The sequence below is a fragment of the Megalops cyprinoides genome, chromosome 25 (genome assembly GCF_013368585.1).
Source record: "Megalops cyprinoides isolate fMegCyp1 chromosome 25, fMegCyp1.pri, whole genome shotgun sequence".
Lineage (NCBI taxonomy): Eukaryota > Metazoa > Chordata > Actinopteri > Elopiformes > Megalopidae > Megalops > Megalops cyprinoides.
The window spans coordinates 4,185,123-4,201,501 of NC_050607.1; the positions used below are offsets into that span (position 1 = coordinate 4,185,123).

General features: G+C 44.6%; 1 protein-coding gene across 4 annotated transcripts in view; it reads left to right on the top strand.

Annotated features, from left to right (window-relative positions):
* The window catches only part of tph2 (tryptophan hydroxylase 2 (tryptophan 5-monooxygenase)), a 30,702-nt gene extending 17,803 nt beyond the window's left edge, over positions 1 to 12,899 (top strand). For all 4 annotated transcript variants that reach the window (XM_036519972.1, XM_036519973.1, XM_036519971.1 and 1 more), the window contains exons 8-11: positions 1,629 to 1,755; positions 11,384 to 11,479; positions 11,570 to 11,703; positions 12,725 to 12,899. In XM_036519972.1, coding sequence (XP_036375865.1) covers positions 1,629 to 1,755; positions 11,384 to 11,479; positions 11,570 to 11,703; positions 12,725 to 12,899 — 532 coding nt within the window. The remainder of the gene's footprint in view (positions 1 to 1,628; positions 1,756 to 11,383; positions 11,480 to 11,569; positions 11,704 to 12,724) is intronic.
* Positions 12,900 to 16,379: the final 3,480 nt, after the last annotated feature.

The window sequence follows — 16,379 nt, forward strand, 5'->3', positions numbered from 1 at the left end:
GATTCTTAGCCTCCCTAAGTTTGAGTTGCAAAATGCTGCTGAAAATTAAATTAATTTATTCTTATCCAGTCTTTGTAATTAATTTCCCCTTAACCCTGTTTAATTTGGGTGCCTCCTATTTAAATGTTAATTCATTGAATGTGCAGCCTTGGGACAGAGAAATTGACTGAAGAATTGTGAAGTCAGGAGAAACTCACAGTCATAAACAATGCCTGGCCTTGAAATTTTTATTTGAACAAGTTGAGTGCAAACAGAAGCCCTCAAGGTGTCTTGAATATGTATGACACTATAAAACATAATATAATACGCTGGGCCTTAATTCAGGTGATGACTTTTATTTTACTTTTGGAGTACTCTTAATGTGTGAATGGTGGAGGATTTATACACAACAGTAACAGGTCCTTTCAGTTGTTTGACAGTTATTTGTGTAGAAACATCTCCTGTTTTGTGTCTTTCATAATTCCTCTCCCCCTTGACTTTAATGTCCCAGTCCCTGTGTTCCTGAGGGGATCATGTCTGAGGGTCTAATCCTGTTTGCCTGCATTGTTTATTTTTTATCGGCATCATTATATAATATGCTCCTCTTTCTGTTCCCTTTTGTGTCTTGGGATTGGTCTCCATTCAGGGAATCTCCCCTTGTCAGTCTTAGATTGCTGCTCTTATTGTGTAGGTCTGTATTAAATTATGAATCTCCCTCCATTACTGTTTCTCGCATCTATTTTTGCCACTCTCTGCTTTCTGAGGTAAAACCATCAGTGACCTGATTCTTAATTGCATAAATCACCTCATGAAAATATGATTTTCTACCTTCAGTGTACAGTACATGTATATAAGCAGCATCTGTACTGACAGGTGTCTGCATATTCATCATCTCAGAGCTAGTTATTATCTTTGTTACATGAATTTTGGCTCTTTGAGCAGTAATGCAAATATTTTATTTGCTTTGCTTTGTTTTATTTTCTATTTGTAACTTATTTACCAGATCATTGACTTCCTTGCCTAGCAGACAGTCCAGGGAGACTTACTGTGCTGAATCTTTATACAAATTCTTTCATGTGCTGTTCTACTTTTAAAGTACGATCCATCAATAGGTACTGAAGCAAGCTGGGTTAAACAGCTTGCTCACAAGGTTAACCGCAGACTGTCTCCTGGGAATTGAAACAGCAACCCTCTGGGTAAAAGCGGCATACCTTAACTGCTCTGCCACACTGCTGGCCCACGTCTCCGGAGTGAAGTGTGGATGGCATCCTCATTACACCTCTCATTAGCTGATGGATGTGCCAGTCGAGCCCCTCCCTCTGGGAGTTTCTGCTCCTGCCAGAGTGAAAGAAATCAGCTGTTTAAAATGAGGAAACGCGAGTGTCTTTTCGAGTTAGCCCTGCTTAACCTCTTGTTCATTTCAGCCTCACATGTATGGAAGTTCATTTTAGCTTTGGTGAGGGTGTGATTTGTGTGATTTGTGAGTGTGTGCGTGTGTGTGTGTGTGTGTGTGTGTGTGTGTGTGTGTGTGTGTGTGTGTGAGCGTGTCATGTTTGTGTGCTGTGTGTGTGAGAGAGAGTGTGTTTGTGTGTGCATGTGATGTTTGTGAGCTGTGTGGGCAGCGTTGTGACAGCTGTGTCTGGTTCCAGGGACACGTGCCACGAGCTTCTGGGCCACGTTCCCCTCCTAGCAGACTCCAAATTCGCCCAGTTCTCCCAGGAGATCGGCCTGGCGTCTCTGGGGGCCTCAGACGAGGACGTGCAGAAACTGGCCACGGTGAGAGAGCCGCCATCTTTACCCCGCCAGCTGTGTTCCAGCCCTCCCACCCCCACATTCAATAAAACCACACTTCCTTTCACCCTGAGCCCTGTCAAAACACTGCGATCATGCACATGTGACATTTCACTGTTGCTGAAATAGTTTTCATTCATTTTAGTGACTGCCATTGACAGAATTCTTCTTCTAGAGAAAGGAATGCTTGCTTAATTTGGTTGTTCAAATTAATATGGTTGGCCAAAGCCCGGTGCAGTTGGATTGGGATCTGGGCCTTAATCTCAAAATTATTGTTCGGTCACACTCTATTTTAAGGGTGTGTTAACACAATAATGTGTTAATTACTCTCTGTAGTAATTTCTAAAAGGGTGAGAAGTAGTTGAGGCTTTTTGTCCAGGGCATTTTAATACTGAACAGTTGAGGTGAATAGTTCAGGAAGTGCAATACCTCAAACTGGTATGGACTGCTGGAGTCATAGCTAAAATAACAAATGAACTAATCACATTACAAACATGAAAAACTTGAGAAACACATGGTCATACAGCATGCAGGAGCCATAATCATGAGCTGACAGAGTCTTCAGTGGGGCAGTCGGGGTAGAGAGCATTGCACACAGCAGCAACACACCCAACAAGCCTTTAAACCCCAGTAACCTGACGTGGTGGCAGTGTGAAGGCTAGCCAGGGCGCTCTGAAGCTACAACAGCACTTACAGCACTGACCCCGAGTGCAGCAACGCTTCGACAGCGCTGTGTTAGGAAGACGCAGTGGAGTGGCTCTGGATCCACATGACCGCAGGGGCCAGTGGAGACGGACACAGGTGTGGACTCAGGTGCAGGAGCTGAAATGTTGCTGATGCAGTGACGGCCGAGCTCACTCAGGCAGGCTAGGAACTACTCCTGTATGTGTGTGTGTGTGCGTGTGCGTGTGTGTGTGTGCTTACTTTGTGTGTTCACTTTGTGTGACATGTGAGTGTCTGTGTGTATGTGCAAGTGTATGTATGTACGTATGTATGTGTGTGTGTGTGTCTGCATGTCCATCTGTGTATCCATATATGCATGTACGATATGGACAGTGGTTTAAACCCAGCCGTACCTCTGTGCGATCATCATGTCTAGGAATCTGCTTACTCTTGTTTTTACCTTTTTTTTAATTGCCTGAAAATATCCTTTCAGCTAGCCGTGCTGCAATTAGTGTAATACAACAGCTTTCACTCAAGATTCCCTCTGTGTGCTGGTTAATAACCTGGACTCAATGCAATGGGAAAGTCAATGTACCAAACCCAATTTGGGAAGCTTGTTTTTATCAAATACCTGTCATACCCGATCCTATTTCCGTTGTGCATGTACAGTCAACCCGCTGAAGCAACAACATCTAATATAAAGAAGCTGCCACTCACTCCCCGGCCCTAATTTTCCCCACATTCTTCAGCTCAAAACCCGCCCTCCTCTGCTGGATCTGAGCAGGGCAGAAACAGCTTTTCAAAGCTGAGGGAACCGTGGATGTCTGTGACAGCTAAAAATGTAGCCAGGGAGTAGATGAGACAAATCAAAGGGCAAAGTTTTACTTGAAGCCCAGTACCAGTGAAAAGGAAAAGCCACAGCTGCTTTGACTTGCATCAAAAAAAGGGCGAACAGTCTCTTTGAAAAGAGGATATTAGAAACTCAGAGTCCTTGGGCAGAATGTGACCACAGAATCAGGCTCTGATATGTGGAGAGCACTGCAGATGTCTGAAAGTGGTCCTCCTCCACAAATGGGCTTCTCCGACAGCAGAAACAAGGCCAGCTATTTCAGTCTAACCGCGATGCACATTGGTTTTACCTAAGTATACCAGTTTCAGCCAGAATTACCTTGGTTTCTTTCTTAGACAGCATTTTAATTTGAAACCTCATAACTCATTATGTTATGTAAGGGATCAAAAACGTAACACTTGCTGAGATGTGTCACTTTAGTTCAGCTGTGTCACTTAATGTTTAGCGAAGGAGAAGGTGCATTTCTATTTGATTTTATAGAAACAGTCCAGCTAATGTGTTGCAGTGAGGAAAGATGCAACCATAATAAAGCTAAATAGTCAAGCTAGGGGGGCTTTAGTTTCCATCTCCCCAGCAGCAGCTGAGTATGGTCCCATCCCCAGAATAACGCTGTCACTCAGACAGTCTGAGAGGGAACCTGTCTCAGAGATCAGGTATATGAAGTGCTGGGAGCAGGTAGTAAGAGGCTTAACTTCATTCGATGCTGGCTGTATCCCCCTGATCCACGGCGAAGGGCTCGGTGTGCACCTTACCCAGGTGTCAAAGCGGCCGCGTCTGCGGGAACGCAGTCTAGTCACCCTCCGCTCCCCTCTGCCCGGGAGCAAACAAAGGCTCAGGGCGTACCGAGGCGCTATCGCGGAGAACAGTCGACTCACAGAGCCTCCTCACTGTGCTACCCCTCCGCGCCAGCCGCCGTCTTACACCGGATCCTCAGCTCCCCCTTTGTGTCGCCCGCCACTGAGCCCCTGGGACGTGCCACCGTAGACAGAGGCCGGATCTCAGCTATGGGGGGGGGGGGGCTGTTGGCCCAGATCAGGGCGCCGCGGCGTGGATTAGCTCTCTTATTACGGACGCGGCTGTGCGCGGCTGATAAGATTGTGGAACCCGGGCGCTTTCTCGCTCGCCGCGGGAATGCGCTGGAGCCGCACCAACGGAAATCCTGACCTGGCTAACCTCACGCGTGGGCAGGAGCCCCCGTGCTGTGTTTCGGGGTCGATTAAGTATGAAAGTGTGCATTTCTGTTGCCATAGACACTAGAGGGGCGTTAATATGGAACGGTGATAGAGGCTGCATTGCTGCCAGGGCGAGTGTCTTTGTGCTCAGCCAGAAAAGATGTGACATAATCCAGATACTGCTAATCGACATCATATCTAGAAAGGAGATGGAAATTCAGAGCCTCTTTCAAAGATTGGCTCACTTTCTGAGCTCTGTATATGTTGACCCATTCAACATATGATTTCCCAGAATTCCTTGCAGGCATATCCAAGAGTTTAACAGCATAAACAAAGCAGTTGATGGTCAGACTGTCTATTAGATCTTGGCCGGATGTACAAGGGGGAGCAAGGGAACCAGCCAGAACAGATGCAGGGGGAGGTCTGTGACCACACTCCCTGGATATTTTATGGGCTTCATTTTCTTGGCTCGACACTGTCGAGATCATTAGCCTACTACCGGCGGTACCCCATCATCCATCTCTCCTTCAGCCAAGAAGCAGCAGCAGAAACCCTATCCCTCCTGGTCCAGACATTTTAAAGAGGGCACCTGACACCTGAAATGTGAGCTTCCGTGTATGACAGCTTACCAGAGACTGAAATGTCAGCTCTGCCTGCACAGAAGCAGATACAGCGTGTGGCACATGGGAGACCATCTCAAACAGCTGAGATGAAAAATGTGCTCGACCGCTGCTGTCAGGTCTGAGCGTGAATAAGGCTTTACAGTACAGCAGCTGTGCGCTCTCTGTCATTTGAACCCCGTGACCCCCGCACGAAGAGTCCATTGACCGGGGGTCAGTTCTCTACCTTTGATCGCATTAACCCTTTTACTTGAATTCCATCGTCTGTTCTAGGAAGACGGATGTAGGGGGGGGGACCCCATTGTGTTGTTGTGAACTTTGACCCCTCCCTCCCATAACAGTCCGGATTCCAGAAGCACCGAGGCGATCTCTCAAGTGTAAATCACAGCTCATAGCAAAAGCACAGAGGCCTTGCTGTTAATCACAGGCCGAGGTGCCTTTCTGGTGACTGTTGTTGACCCCACTGGAATTGTGGGAATGGATTGCATCCCATCCATCTTTAACTTCACATGGCGCGTGCAGGGGTGTTAAATGAATATTGACGATTTGCCGGCAATATTTCAGCCAAAAAGCAAATTCCTGATAAGTAGTATGACAGTGCACCTGCCCAGGTCCCGGGTTCGTCCTGGTCATTGCCTGCAGTTTGTGGAAGGGCATTATATGAGTGCGTAAAGACTAGTTATAAGAGTCAACAGAATTTTTTACTCTAACCTGACAGTTCAGTGCTTGAGTTTATCCATTCTGATCCAGAGTATGTCACTTACATGTATTCTAGGATGTTCAGTGGATTTTCCTGCATTACTTTACAGACTGGCTCACTTCAGTCAGGGGGAATTGAGGGTGAGTGAATGAACAGATGTGATCATGCAGGAGATTCTCCTCACTGAATCTCCTCACTGAGGTTCTTCCCCGTATTAACATACATGCAGTGAACACAGTACGGTGCGTTTTCAGGTGGCAAAGGAAAGCTGACATAGCTGAGTTTAATGATAGCAGGCACATCAAAGACAGCCATATGAGGTCCTGGGAAACTGGGATTTGAACCAGAATTCCTCCCCTACATTCAGACTTCAGACATTCAGAGGGGTCGCCACTGACAGCTGTCTCCTGCTAGTGCTTTTTGAGGTGAAACTAAGAGCTGGTGAACATACTGTAGCTCCAGAGATTCATTCAGCTCAAACCTCGTATAGAGGAGTCTTCACACTGCCGCGCTGTCTCAGAACCGGCGCATTGGTGTCCGGGATGGGTTGTTAGCAGTACCGCACAGCGGGGAGGATCACAGGGGCATCCCCGGAGAGAATCCTTAATGGGCCGATCATTAGCATAGAGTGAGAGGGGGACCTGTGTAAGGCACACTGCTTCTGCAATGACTCATAGCTGCCAGTCTGATCACTGAGGCGAAGGATGGGGGAGCTCACCCACAGACAGAGCACACACATCCCACTTTCCTCTGTGTGTGTGTGTGTGTGTGTGTGTGTGTGTGTGTGTGTGTGTGTGCGCGCATCTATGCAAGCAAGCCACTGAATGATATCTCTGAGTGAATCTGCATACAACATTTGGCAGGATTCTAATATATCTCTGAAATAAGATCACTAATGAACCGTGCAGTAAAACCCCTTGAAGTGAAAGGCGCCTGCTGTAAACTGATTACCTGCCATTAATCCAAAATGCAGGGCCAAATGTAACACTGGCGATGTTCAAATGTGATATCGGAGGTGGCCGATCCACAGCGTGTCCATCAATCACAAATGACTGGTCACAGCTCATTAGTCTGTGGACTAAATCACCTTTGCAGGTAATTCTGTTCAAAATGATTCTCTGGATACCTAGAGTCTCCTGAAACTGCTTCAGCCAGACAGACTATTGCAAGAAAACATAGTTTTAGTAATCTCTATGATTTCTCTTACAACGTGAAGAAATGCATATTGAAATATTCATGAGTGCTTATAAATTAGGGAGATGACTTGTTATTGCACGACTTGAATTTTTAATAATTGTTACAAATAATGCCACATAACTTGATATAATTCATAGTGCACTGTACAGTGTTTCTGGCAGTTACAGGAAGAACAAAGCCTTATAATGAGTTTGGTTGATAGGAATTGTTATCCTTTCACTGTTAATCATAGAAATGTTTTTGTTTTAGAACAGATAACATCTAAATGAAACTGCGTAGCAGTGTCTTTCCCTCAGCTCAGAGTCAAGCTTTTTTTCCCCTGAGAATGCAACGGTTATTTTTATAGTGGAAATATTTTCAATATTGTCACAGTGCCCTCCCAGCTCGCAAGACACACAAGACACACACACACACACACACACACACACACACGCACACACACTCTTTTCCTCTCCTCTTGGTCACAGCGAGCTAGCACGGCCCATGAATGAAAGCTCCGTCCTTGATATCTGCAACACGTACAATTTCATCTCCACTCTTTTGGCAATCAAAGTAAATGTCAGGCTCATCTCGGAGAGCGCGGGGCCAGGCGTGCCCGGCAGATTGCCTTCTTCTCGACAGCAGGCTTGAAAGTCAAGTGTTTTTACTGTGTGTTTATCTGAGAGCTGACCCCCCCCCCCCAAAGTCCTCGTGGACGGAGCAGCACAGGCTCACAGATACAGTAGTCAGGCCCTTTGCAAAATGGATTTAACGTCTCATGAATAATGCCATTTAACTTTAAAAGCTTTGGCAGGGTAATCGGTTTGCTGGGTGTACTTAGATAAGATAAAGGGGACTAAGATATGATATGATTCATAACTCATCCTGCGGGATACTGGACTGGTTCACCAGTGGACAAACATCAGAACCTGGACGTTTAGCTGAGTGAAATGTCCAATTAAGGTTAATTACCAAAATATATCAAGACATATTCTGAATATTACTGGAGATAAATACCACACATGGCATTTGTGCCATCATTATTCTCCTCACAAGTAGGCAACTCTGAGTGAATACGGAGCACAACAACGAAAGCACAATAATATAATATTTTGCAAGTAATGTTTTACCTTTTAATTAGATTAGATTAGATTCAACTTTATTGTCATTGTGCAGAGTACAGGTACAAATCCAGTGAAATGATATCAACCAAAAGCATTATCAAATTGATTTGGAAAATGGCCATGGATGTATTTTTTTTTTCCAAAAAATGGGACACCATTGTCAGTATCACTGCTCCAACGGTACTTATGTCAACATTCATAACACCTTATTAAGTGGTGCATATGACAATGTTGTGAAATTCATAATCAGAGATATTCATAGCTTCTGATTATAAAAGAGGTAAACTTTCACAGATCATTGTGTGCTGATATGACGCAGTTATGCAGTTATGAATAATGACAGTTGATGTTTGTGGTAAGGAGTGCATTTTCAGTCCACTGTTGTCATGTGTTTTTAAAATTCACGTAAATATTTGTCAAATTCTCTGACCGATAAGAGGTTCATTTTAAAAATGCAGATAAAGAAAGAAGAACTTCAGTGCTGGTAAAGAAACAAGAAGACTTAGTTGGTTTTGAACCTTCACTTCACAGCTAAGACGCTTCCAGGTTTCGGCCAGAATCACCCTATAGCAGCTTGTTTTTTTTTTTTTACTGAATTGTGTTATTAGGTAATTGTAATTATAACAATAACAGATTGCAGCTTTTTAACTCACAGCTATTTTTATTTTTAATAAAACGATTTCATGTGAAATGCACAAAGGCATAGTGGCAGCTCATTAGATGCAATCAAGTGAAAGAGAATCGGATGATGATTGGTGATCCTAATTTAAAGCGACATGGCTTGTTAATCATGCTACAAAATCAAATACAGATTCAGGATGATTATTAAATGAGCTTAAGTTTCCTGCTTCCTCTTGTTTTTGGTGCCCCAGCTGCTACGGGAGAGCCCCCAGCATTGAACATTACAAGAAAAAAGCTGCTTTACGAGAGGCAGAAAAACCATAGCAGACACCTCCCTGCCTTGTCTGACACACTAACTTACGCTGTGTAATGAAGCGCCGGTGTGCCGTCTCCTCGGAAGCATCATATCAACGCAGCGGCTTGAGTGACGGGTCATTAAGGCGAAATGAAGAATGCGAGACACGGAAGGTCAACGGGGCCCTCGGAAACACGCGAGCAATAACTCTCTGTCACGCTCTGATCAATGGCCCTCCATCCCACACGCTCTCGCGCGGAGGAAAGAAATGAAATGAAAGAAACAAAGAAATGAAACAGGCTTTCCCCGTTTCGGGCTGAGAAAACATTTATTCAAGCCGTAGCCCTAATAAATACAGACGTTCTCGGCCCTCCGGTGTTTATGCAAATAATGTTCGGAGTTCGGAAAACTACTCATTTGATTTGAGAGTCTCCGCAATCCATCACCGCAGGGGGCGGGACCGTTCGCTTCAGAGAGGACAGCCGCACTCCGCTACGGGGATATTAAGCGCCCTGAGAGCTCGCTTGCTTAAAGTATTCTCTTATTAATGCTTTCCTTACAAGTAAAAATTCAAGTCAAAATTCAGATCCTGTGTGCTGGTCTAAGGAGAAATGTAACTTTGAGCCAGTGCACTTCATGGGTATACAGAGGAAAGAGAATGCAAAGCAGAGCCCTAAAAGCAGACCACTGTGTTTCCCCTACTGATGATTTATTCTGATTGTCTTACCCTTTGCTTGCAGAATTTTTAAAGCATTTGACTCTACATATGAAATCATTGCAAAGAATATGCAAATCTTCACTAAAGCGAGATCACTCAAAATATATCGCTGTCATTCAAAAAAAAAAAAAAGGACCCTAACTTCTTATGACTCCAGTTAAGCAGTATTTGATATGAGAAGAAGCCACACAGCTGAAAGCACATTAGGGTAAGTGAGGAAGAGGGGAGCTGTCAGAATGAGGTCTTTCTCCTCACGCCTACGTTAGGGTGAGGTTACATTCTGTAGTGTGAGGCATCTCCAGTTCTCCTCACAGGCTTGTGAAAAGCAGCTCATTACAGTCAGGCTGGACTTCATTCCCTTTCTTCACCCACTCACACCTCAGCAAAGTGTCAAGGTGTGTCAAACACCGCAGCCTAAGTATTAAAGGTAGAGCTCAACACCTTTTTGAATGTGATTAGTAGGGCCGATATGCGACCAAATCTCCAGCGTACTGTATAATGAAACAGACTGAGAGGAAGAAGATCGATTTAGAGACAGAAATGATTTCAGCGTTTTTGACAGGCTGGGCATTTGGCCATTTCCTCACGTCCATGTGTAAGTGTAAAGGTTGTCTCGCAGTAAACCCTTTGATTACCTATATGTTTGTGATGATAGCCGTCTTGATTTGTCATTTTAGCAGGCAGACAGTTTGAATTAATTGCTGATCAATGATATTTAGACCCCTATACACTGGTGATTTTATCACTGTGTTTGGAATTGAACTGTAGGCACACATACAGGCACAGAGTTAATTGAAGTATGTGATATGTAAGCTCAGAAATTGTACAAGTGTGATTGCTTGAGATACAGTGCCAAGGATACTGAACGGGATACCACAAGCTAATGAGCAGCTCTGTGACTAAGCTCCAGACTCTGTTTCAAATGTATAAGATGTAGCTCATTTCCGGCCATTATAAGCAACTAAGCTAAGGTAAGCTAAGCAATTTTTTTTTAAGTGAAATGAATTCATAAACACAAGCACATGAAATGTGTGTGAACAGCCTCAAGGCTGGTTGATACCGGTGATGTTAGCAGCCACCCATAATAAAAAGGAGACTTGTCTGACATCGCCATATGAATAATTACATTGTCAGATGGGAGTGTTAAGTGAGTGGGTGGGTGGGCAGGCGGGCGGGGAGAGGTGCATCATGGGACGGCGCATCGACTCGGTTCAAGCGAGAGGGAGGAGAGGGAGACTGACACAGTTACAGCTCCTCTGTGCCGCCATAGCCTCGCGCGGATTCCTTTAATGCAGCAGGGAGCCCCTGAAGCAGAACCGCGGCAGACATTTATCACTCTAATTAGGGCTGAACAGGTACCTATGCGCATAAATGCCACGGATAATTACCCTTTTAAACACAAAACAACGGGAAAAAGCCCGGACTGTTGGAAACGGCCTTTGTGCGAGACAGAAAGCACTCCGTTTGGCTGATTGAGGTGGCCATTTAAAATCGCACTTTCAGCGGTGGTGACTTTAGCGCTCTTGAAAAAAATACACTCTCTTTGCCACTGCCAAAATGATGTCAAAACAAATAGAGAGAGGTTCACATTTAATGGCTTGCTGCTGTCAGGTGACGGTCACATGGTTTCAGATCTCGATTCTGATTGGCTGTTGTGCTCTCTACCTGTTGCAGTGCTATTTCTTCACCATCGAGTTCGGCCTGTGCAAACAGGATGGGCAGCTGCGGGCGTATGGGGCGGGGCTGCTGTCCTCCATCGGGGAGCTAAAGGTTTGGCCTCCTCACAGATACGTCACATGATCCAGTGAGCATGCCCAGTGGGGTATCGTCATGGTGATTCCCGCTATCTCTCCCCCTTAGCATGCTCTGTCTGAGAAAGCCTCTGTCAAGATGTTCGACCCCAGGAGCACCTGCTACCAGGAATGCCTCATCACCACCTTCCAGGACGTTTACTTTGTCTCCGAAAGTTTCGAGGAAGCCAAGGAAAAGATGAGGTAACAGGGGAGTAATACCAGCTCTTTGGTTTTGCAATCAGTATGCAAATCACCAACTGACCAAACATTGGGCAAAAGGTTACCTACTGCTGTTGAATCATCAGTAGTTTAGTTATTAGAGATATTGGTTCCATTAATCTGTCAGTCTCATTTGAATCTAAAATTAATTCCAGCTTTTATGCAAAATGATAATAGATATCTGGGAATAAACCTTAAGTACAGTGTTCAGTTGAAGAGACAGCACCGAGCCCTAACCAGAGAAACTGTCAAACTCAGTTCAAGCCAGATTGTTATATTGTTATATTCAGGGTACATTTAACCAAACACTCTTCTATGCTTTTATTGTCCCATGGGTCAACCTTTTAATTTGACCTCTTTTAGTGAAATTCTCTCAGCACTCAGTGCAATCTCCCATTATGATATTATGCAGTTTTGGGTTAAATCAAGTCAAAATGGGCAGAACTCCACGTAAGATTTTTTCTTTAATATTGCATGAGATGATTCCATTATATTATGGTTTTTGAGATGCTGTCTGAGCATATGCACTAAAAAATGACAAAAAAAGGGGCAGAATGGCAAACTAACTCCCTGGGCTCCTCTGGTGACACTTTAAATGTTAATATTTAAACGCACTCCCGCTGACAAACTCCTCAATCGTGGATTCGCTCTCTGTATTTCTCTCTGTCGCACATTATGGTCATTTTACTGTGCACTCCAGCTCCTCTGGACAGAGACTGAGAGAGAGAGAGAAAGGGGGGGGGGGGGGGGGGGGCAGGGGGGCGGGTGCAGGAGAGCCAATTAGTGTGGTTGAGATGAGCTCATTTGCATATCTCTCCACTTGTTCAGCTGCAGTCAGATTCTTGTAAAGCACACCTAATTGGCGCAGAGCGTCTGTTTTGGGGACGGCAGTTTGAACTGCCAGTAGCTCCCGCTGTGTTAAAGGAACTTGCTTAAAGGAACATTCTCTGTCTGGTACGGTTTCTCCCTCCCTCTCTCCCTCCCCCTTTCCCCCCCGCTGCAGGGAGTTTGCAAAAACGATCCAGCGGCCTTTCTCCGTGTACTACAACCCTTACACCCAGAGCGTGGACCTGCTGAAAGACACCAGGAGCATCGAGAACGTGGTGCAGGAGCTGCGTAGCGACCTGACGACAGTGTGCGACGCCCTGGGGAAAATGAACAAGTACCTCGGCATTTAACGCCCCTCGACCTCTCCGTAACGCTGCTCGATAATACACAGTTAAAGGGTACCTTGGGTTAGAAACAAACATAAATGGGGACTTTGGGGCTGTGAAGCGACTCAGCTGGTATAGAGGACCGTGTCCTAAGAACAGGCTGAGCCCTGTGGCACTTTAGCCTGGCCTATGAGTCAGCTGGCTGTGACCAGGGGAAGATAATACAGTTGGGATCAATCAGTTGACTCACCGCGCCGGGGTACGGGGACTCATTTTGGCCAGGATTCCTCCTCTCATCGCACAGAAGTGCCTCTCAGTGATGCACTGGGAGGCTATCATGTCCAACAAAGCACTATTCCTGGGTTCAAATTACAAACACAACACAGAGACAATAAATCATTTCAAGCTTCTCCAGGATATGAAAGTGAAGAATAACAGACTTTTTTTGTTTTTTTCAGAAAGCACCAAGGTAAACATTGAACAATGGTAGGTTTTCCCTATCTCTGGTATTGAATCCAAACATCAGTGTACCCACCATTAAAAAAAATGACAAAGCCAATAGCTTCTTTACTTGTTTTTCATTTTGAAGTGCAGACGGGCCAACCCGAAGCATGGACCACTAAATGTACTGACTTTGTTATTCTATCATGGTGGATGATTTAATGTTCGATATCAGAGGTGAGGAAAACCTAAAGATTCGAATCGCACGCTGAACTCTCACCCCAGGTACCCTTTGAGAACAACAACAGCCGCCTGTGTGAAATAGTCATGTCCGACAGTAGCATCAACGCAGTGAGTCTGCCACAGCTCAGCTGTGCCATGCCAGCGATTGTGTGTACCCAGCCCCTGTGACGTGGCTTCGTCTGCTGATCCACAGTGGTGAATATTGCTGTACCAAAGTTCAGCTGAGGAAAAAAAAAAGCAGCATCCTGCCTGCTGTCGCCGGCTCTCCTCGGCCTGACACTCATCATCTCATTTGTAGTGCGATAGGACGGCCAAATTTCATTTAGATGCATGGGTGATCTTAACAGCCCAGCATCATTAGCTGCGTCTGTCAGAGCCCGTGGTGCCAGGAGTCTCTCTGAGGCACGCGAGTCTGTCTCATCAATTTCCCACGATGCACTGCAGTTCTGGATTGTTGCAAATAAACATCGGTTTCTGATTCTGTGTTCGCTTTTAGTTGATTAACATATTTTGTTGTTGTAAAAAAAAAAGGAGTGCAATTCATCAGATGTGTTAAACTTAAAGCCAAACTAGCCTTCCTGAGATTGTGTGGTATACATATATGTAAAGTGATGTAATAAAAAATGTTGAGCAACACTTAGAGTCATTCATTATGGGTTCAGATACATTTCATACTTTTAAGTAGTGATTAGCTTCAGACTAGATGACAGATGACAAAATATGTTGTGAGAGGAAGCTGAGACACACTGCAGCAGTCAGACCAGTCTGAAGTGTCAGCAGTGAATTAGTGGAAGCGTCTCAAGCATCAAACACCAATATATGCTTTTTGTTTGATCAGAAGAATACTGCTACTTGATTGAACAGTGTTCAGAGATTAGCCAATGGGAAACCTCCAGCTTTTTTGTGTTTGGACAGATCCCAATGGCCTAAAATTCTCACAGTGTGACTGAAATGTGGCTGGAGTGTTACCTGTGAGCTGTGTCCTGGTGCAGAGGAACAGGAAGTGGTTCACCTTGGCTGGCAGGCCTTCCCTGCTGGATTGGACCGAGTTCTGAGCTGTGCTGCCAAGTCTCCATTAGCCAGTGGAGATGCCCAGAGAACAGCTCGATGGCGTATGGGCATCAAACGCCCAGGAGAGTTCAGGTGAGAGCAGCTGGCAGACGGACTGCAGTCCAATCCATCACGCCATCGGAAAGTCTGTTTTTAAAGAGAGATGTTCAGGTTTCTGTCAGACAATGGACTGTGAGATCTCATGTCACATCACCTCAGAGAAAGATCCAGAACCTGGAAGAGCATGGATGAAGAACAAAGCATGCATGGACAGCCCTGTGCAGCTCATGTTTTATTCAGGATACTCATTTCTGTAAGCTGGACCGTTCCGTGCATCCTGGCATCCAAACTGATATCTTTATCTCGCGGGGCTCTCATTTAAAATCTTTGGAAAGCTTACAATTATTTACTATGATGTAATACAAGGGAGGAAAAACAGGTGCTTGTTTCGCAGTGGGCCGATTCTTTTTTTGGGGTCACAGAGGTATCAGAACGTAAAAGCCAGCAGTAAACACTCACAATGAATTAGTCCTGTTTATTCAGTAAATGGAACAGAATGTACTCAGAGATGAAAATCTATCACAGTGACAATGTGAGCAGCATGCACTCCCCTAACAAGAGAAAAAAAAACGGCAGATTTATGTGCTGGTATTCGCAAGGATTAGGAAGACAAGGAGAGACAAGGAGATAACACCAGAGCTGGATGGTGGGGCTCTGCTGCTTGTAGTATTGCAGGAGGCGGGCAGCACAGTTTCTTCTTTCCACGAGAACACATCTGTCTTGTACTGTTCATCTGAAGTCATGATGCGGGCGCAACATAAGTTTGATCTTTTGTTCCAGGTAATGGAACTCGGCGTCGCTGAACAAAATGGGTCAATTTTGAAGGTGTTGAGAGAGACGGATAAAAATGTGAACGCCGAATTGTAGTGGAGCTCCCTTTCCCTCTGGTCCTGTGGCACATTGTGTTCTCTGTCTGAAAAGCCCGCTTATTTATTTGTTTTGGATGATTGGATTTTTTGTGTTGCTCACATCTGTCAAATCCCATTGACAGTTTAGGAATGAAAGGGACTTTCGTTGAGATTCATTGCGCAAGGTAAACATCCAAAACAACTGCGCGGCAACTTCACCCAAGGTAAAATCCTATTTTTTAGTGCAGTCTTTCTGTTTTATGATATTCAAAACAGCCAAGCTGACAGAAAAAAATCAAACATAAAAGGTCACTTTGGTGTCAAGTTCCTCTAAAGTGAAAATTATACTCTGCAGCAAGCAAACCAGTATCAAAACAGCACAAGAGTAAAAGCCATTGTTCTTCCAGAGTGGGCTGCAAAAAAGAAGCTTGTTTCACTGTTGTATCAAAATTCACACAATATACATTCTACAGTCAACCTTTACATAACTAACATTCACAATATTTATTACAATAAAAAAATCATTATTACTTTTATTAATAAGTTTATTAGTAATTTTCTTTTAATGTAGAGCTCTCAAGTGCATTCCATCTAATAAAAGACGAGAAGGCCAGCTGAAATCAGTATACATGGAAGTATTTAAACCGGCAGGTATATGGAATAGTGTAGTATCTTTGCGGTAGAAGACAAAGCACCCATTCAATCTAAGTGCAATGCTCTTTGTCCTTAACTTTGAATATCAATAAACAATTTCTGTCTCACAAAGTTGAGAGCTCTGCTTTCAATGAAATTACAGAACAGATCAGTCATGAAAAATTGCATCCATTAGCAAAAAAAGTACATCAGACTGAACCTGGGCCTA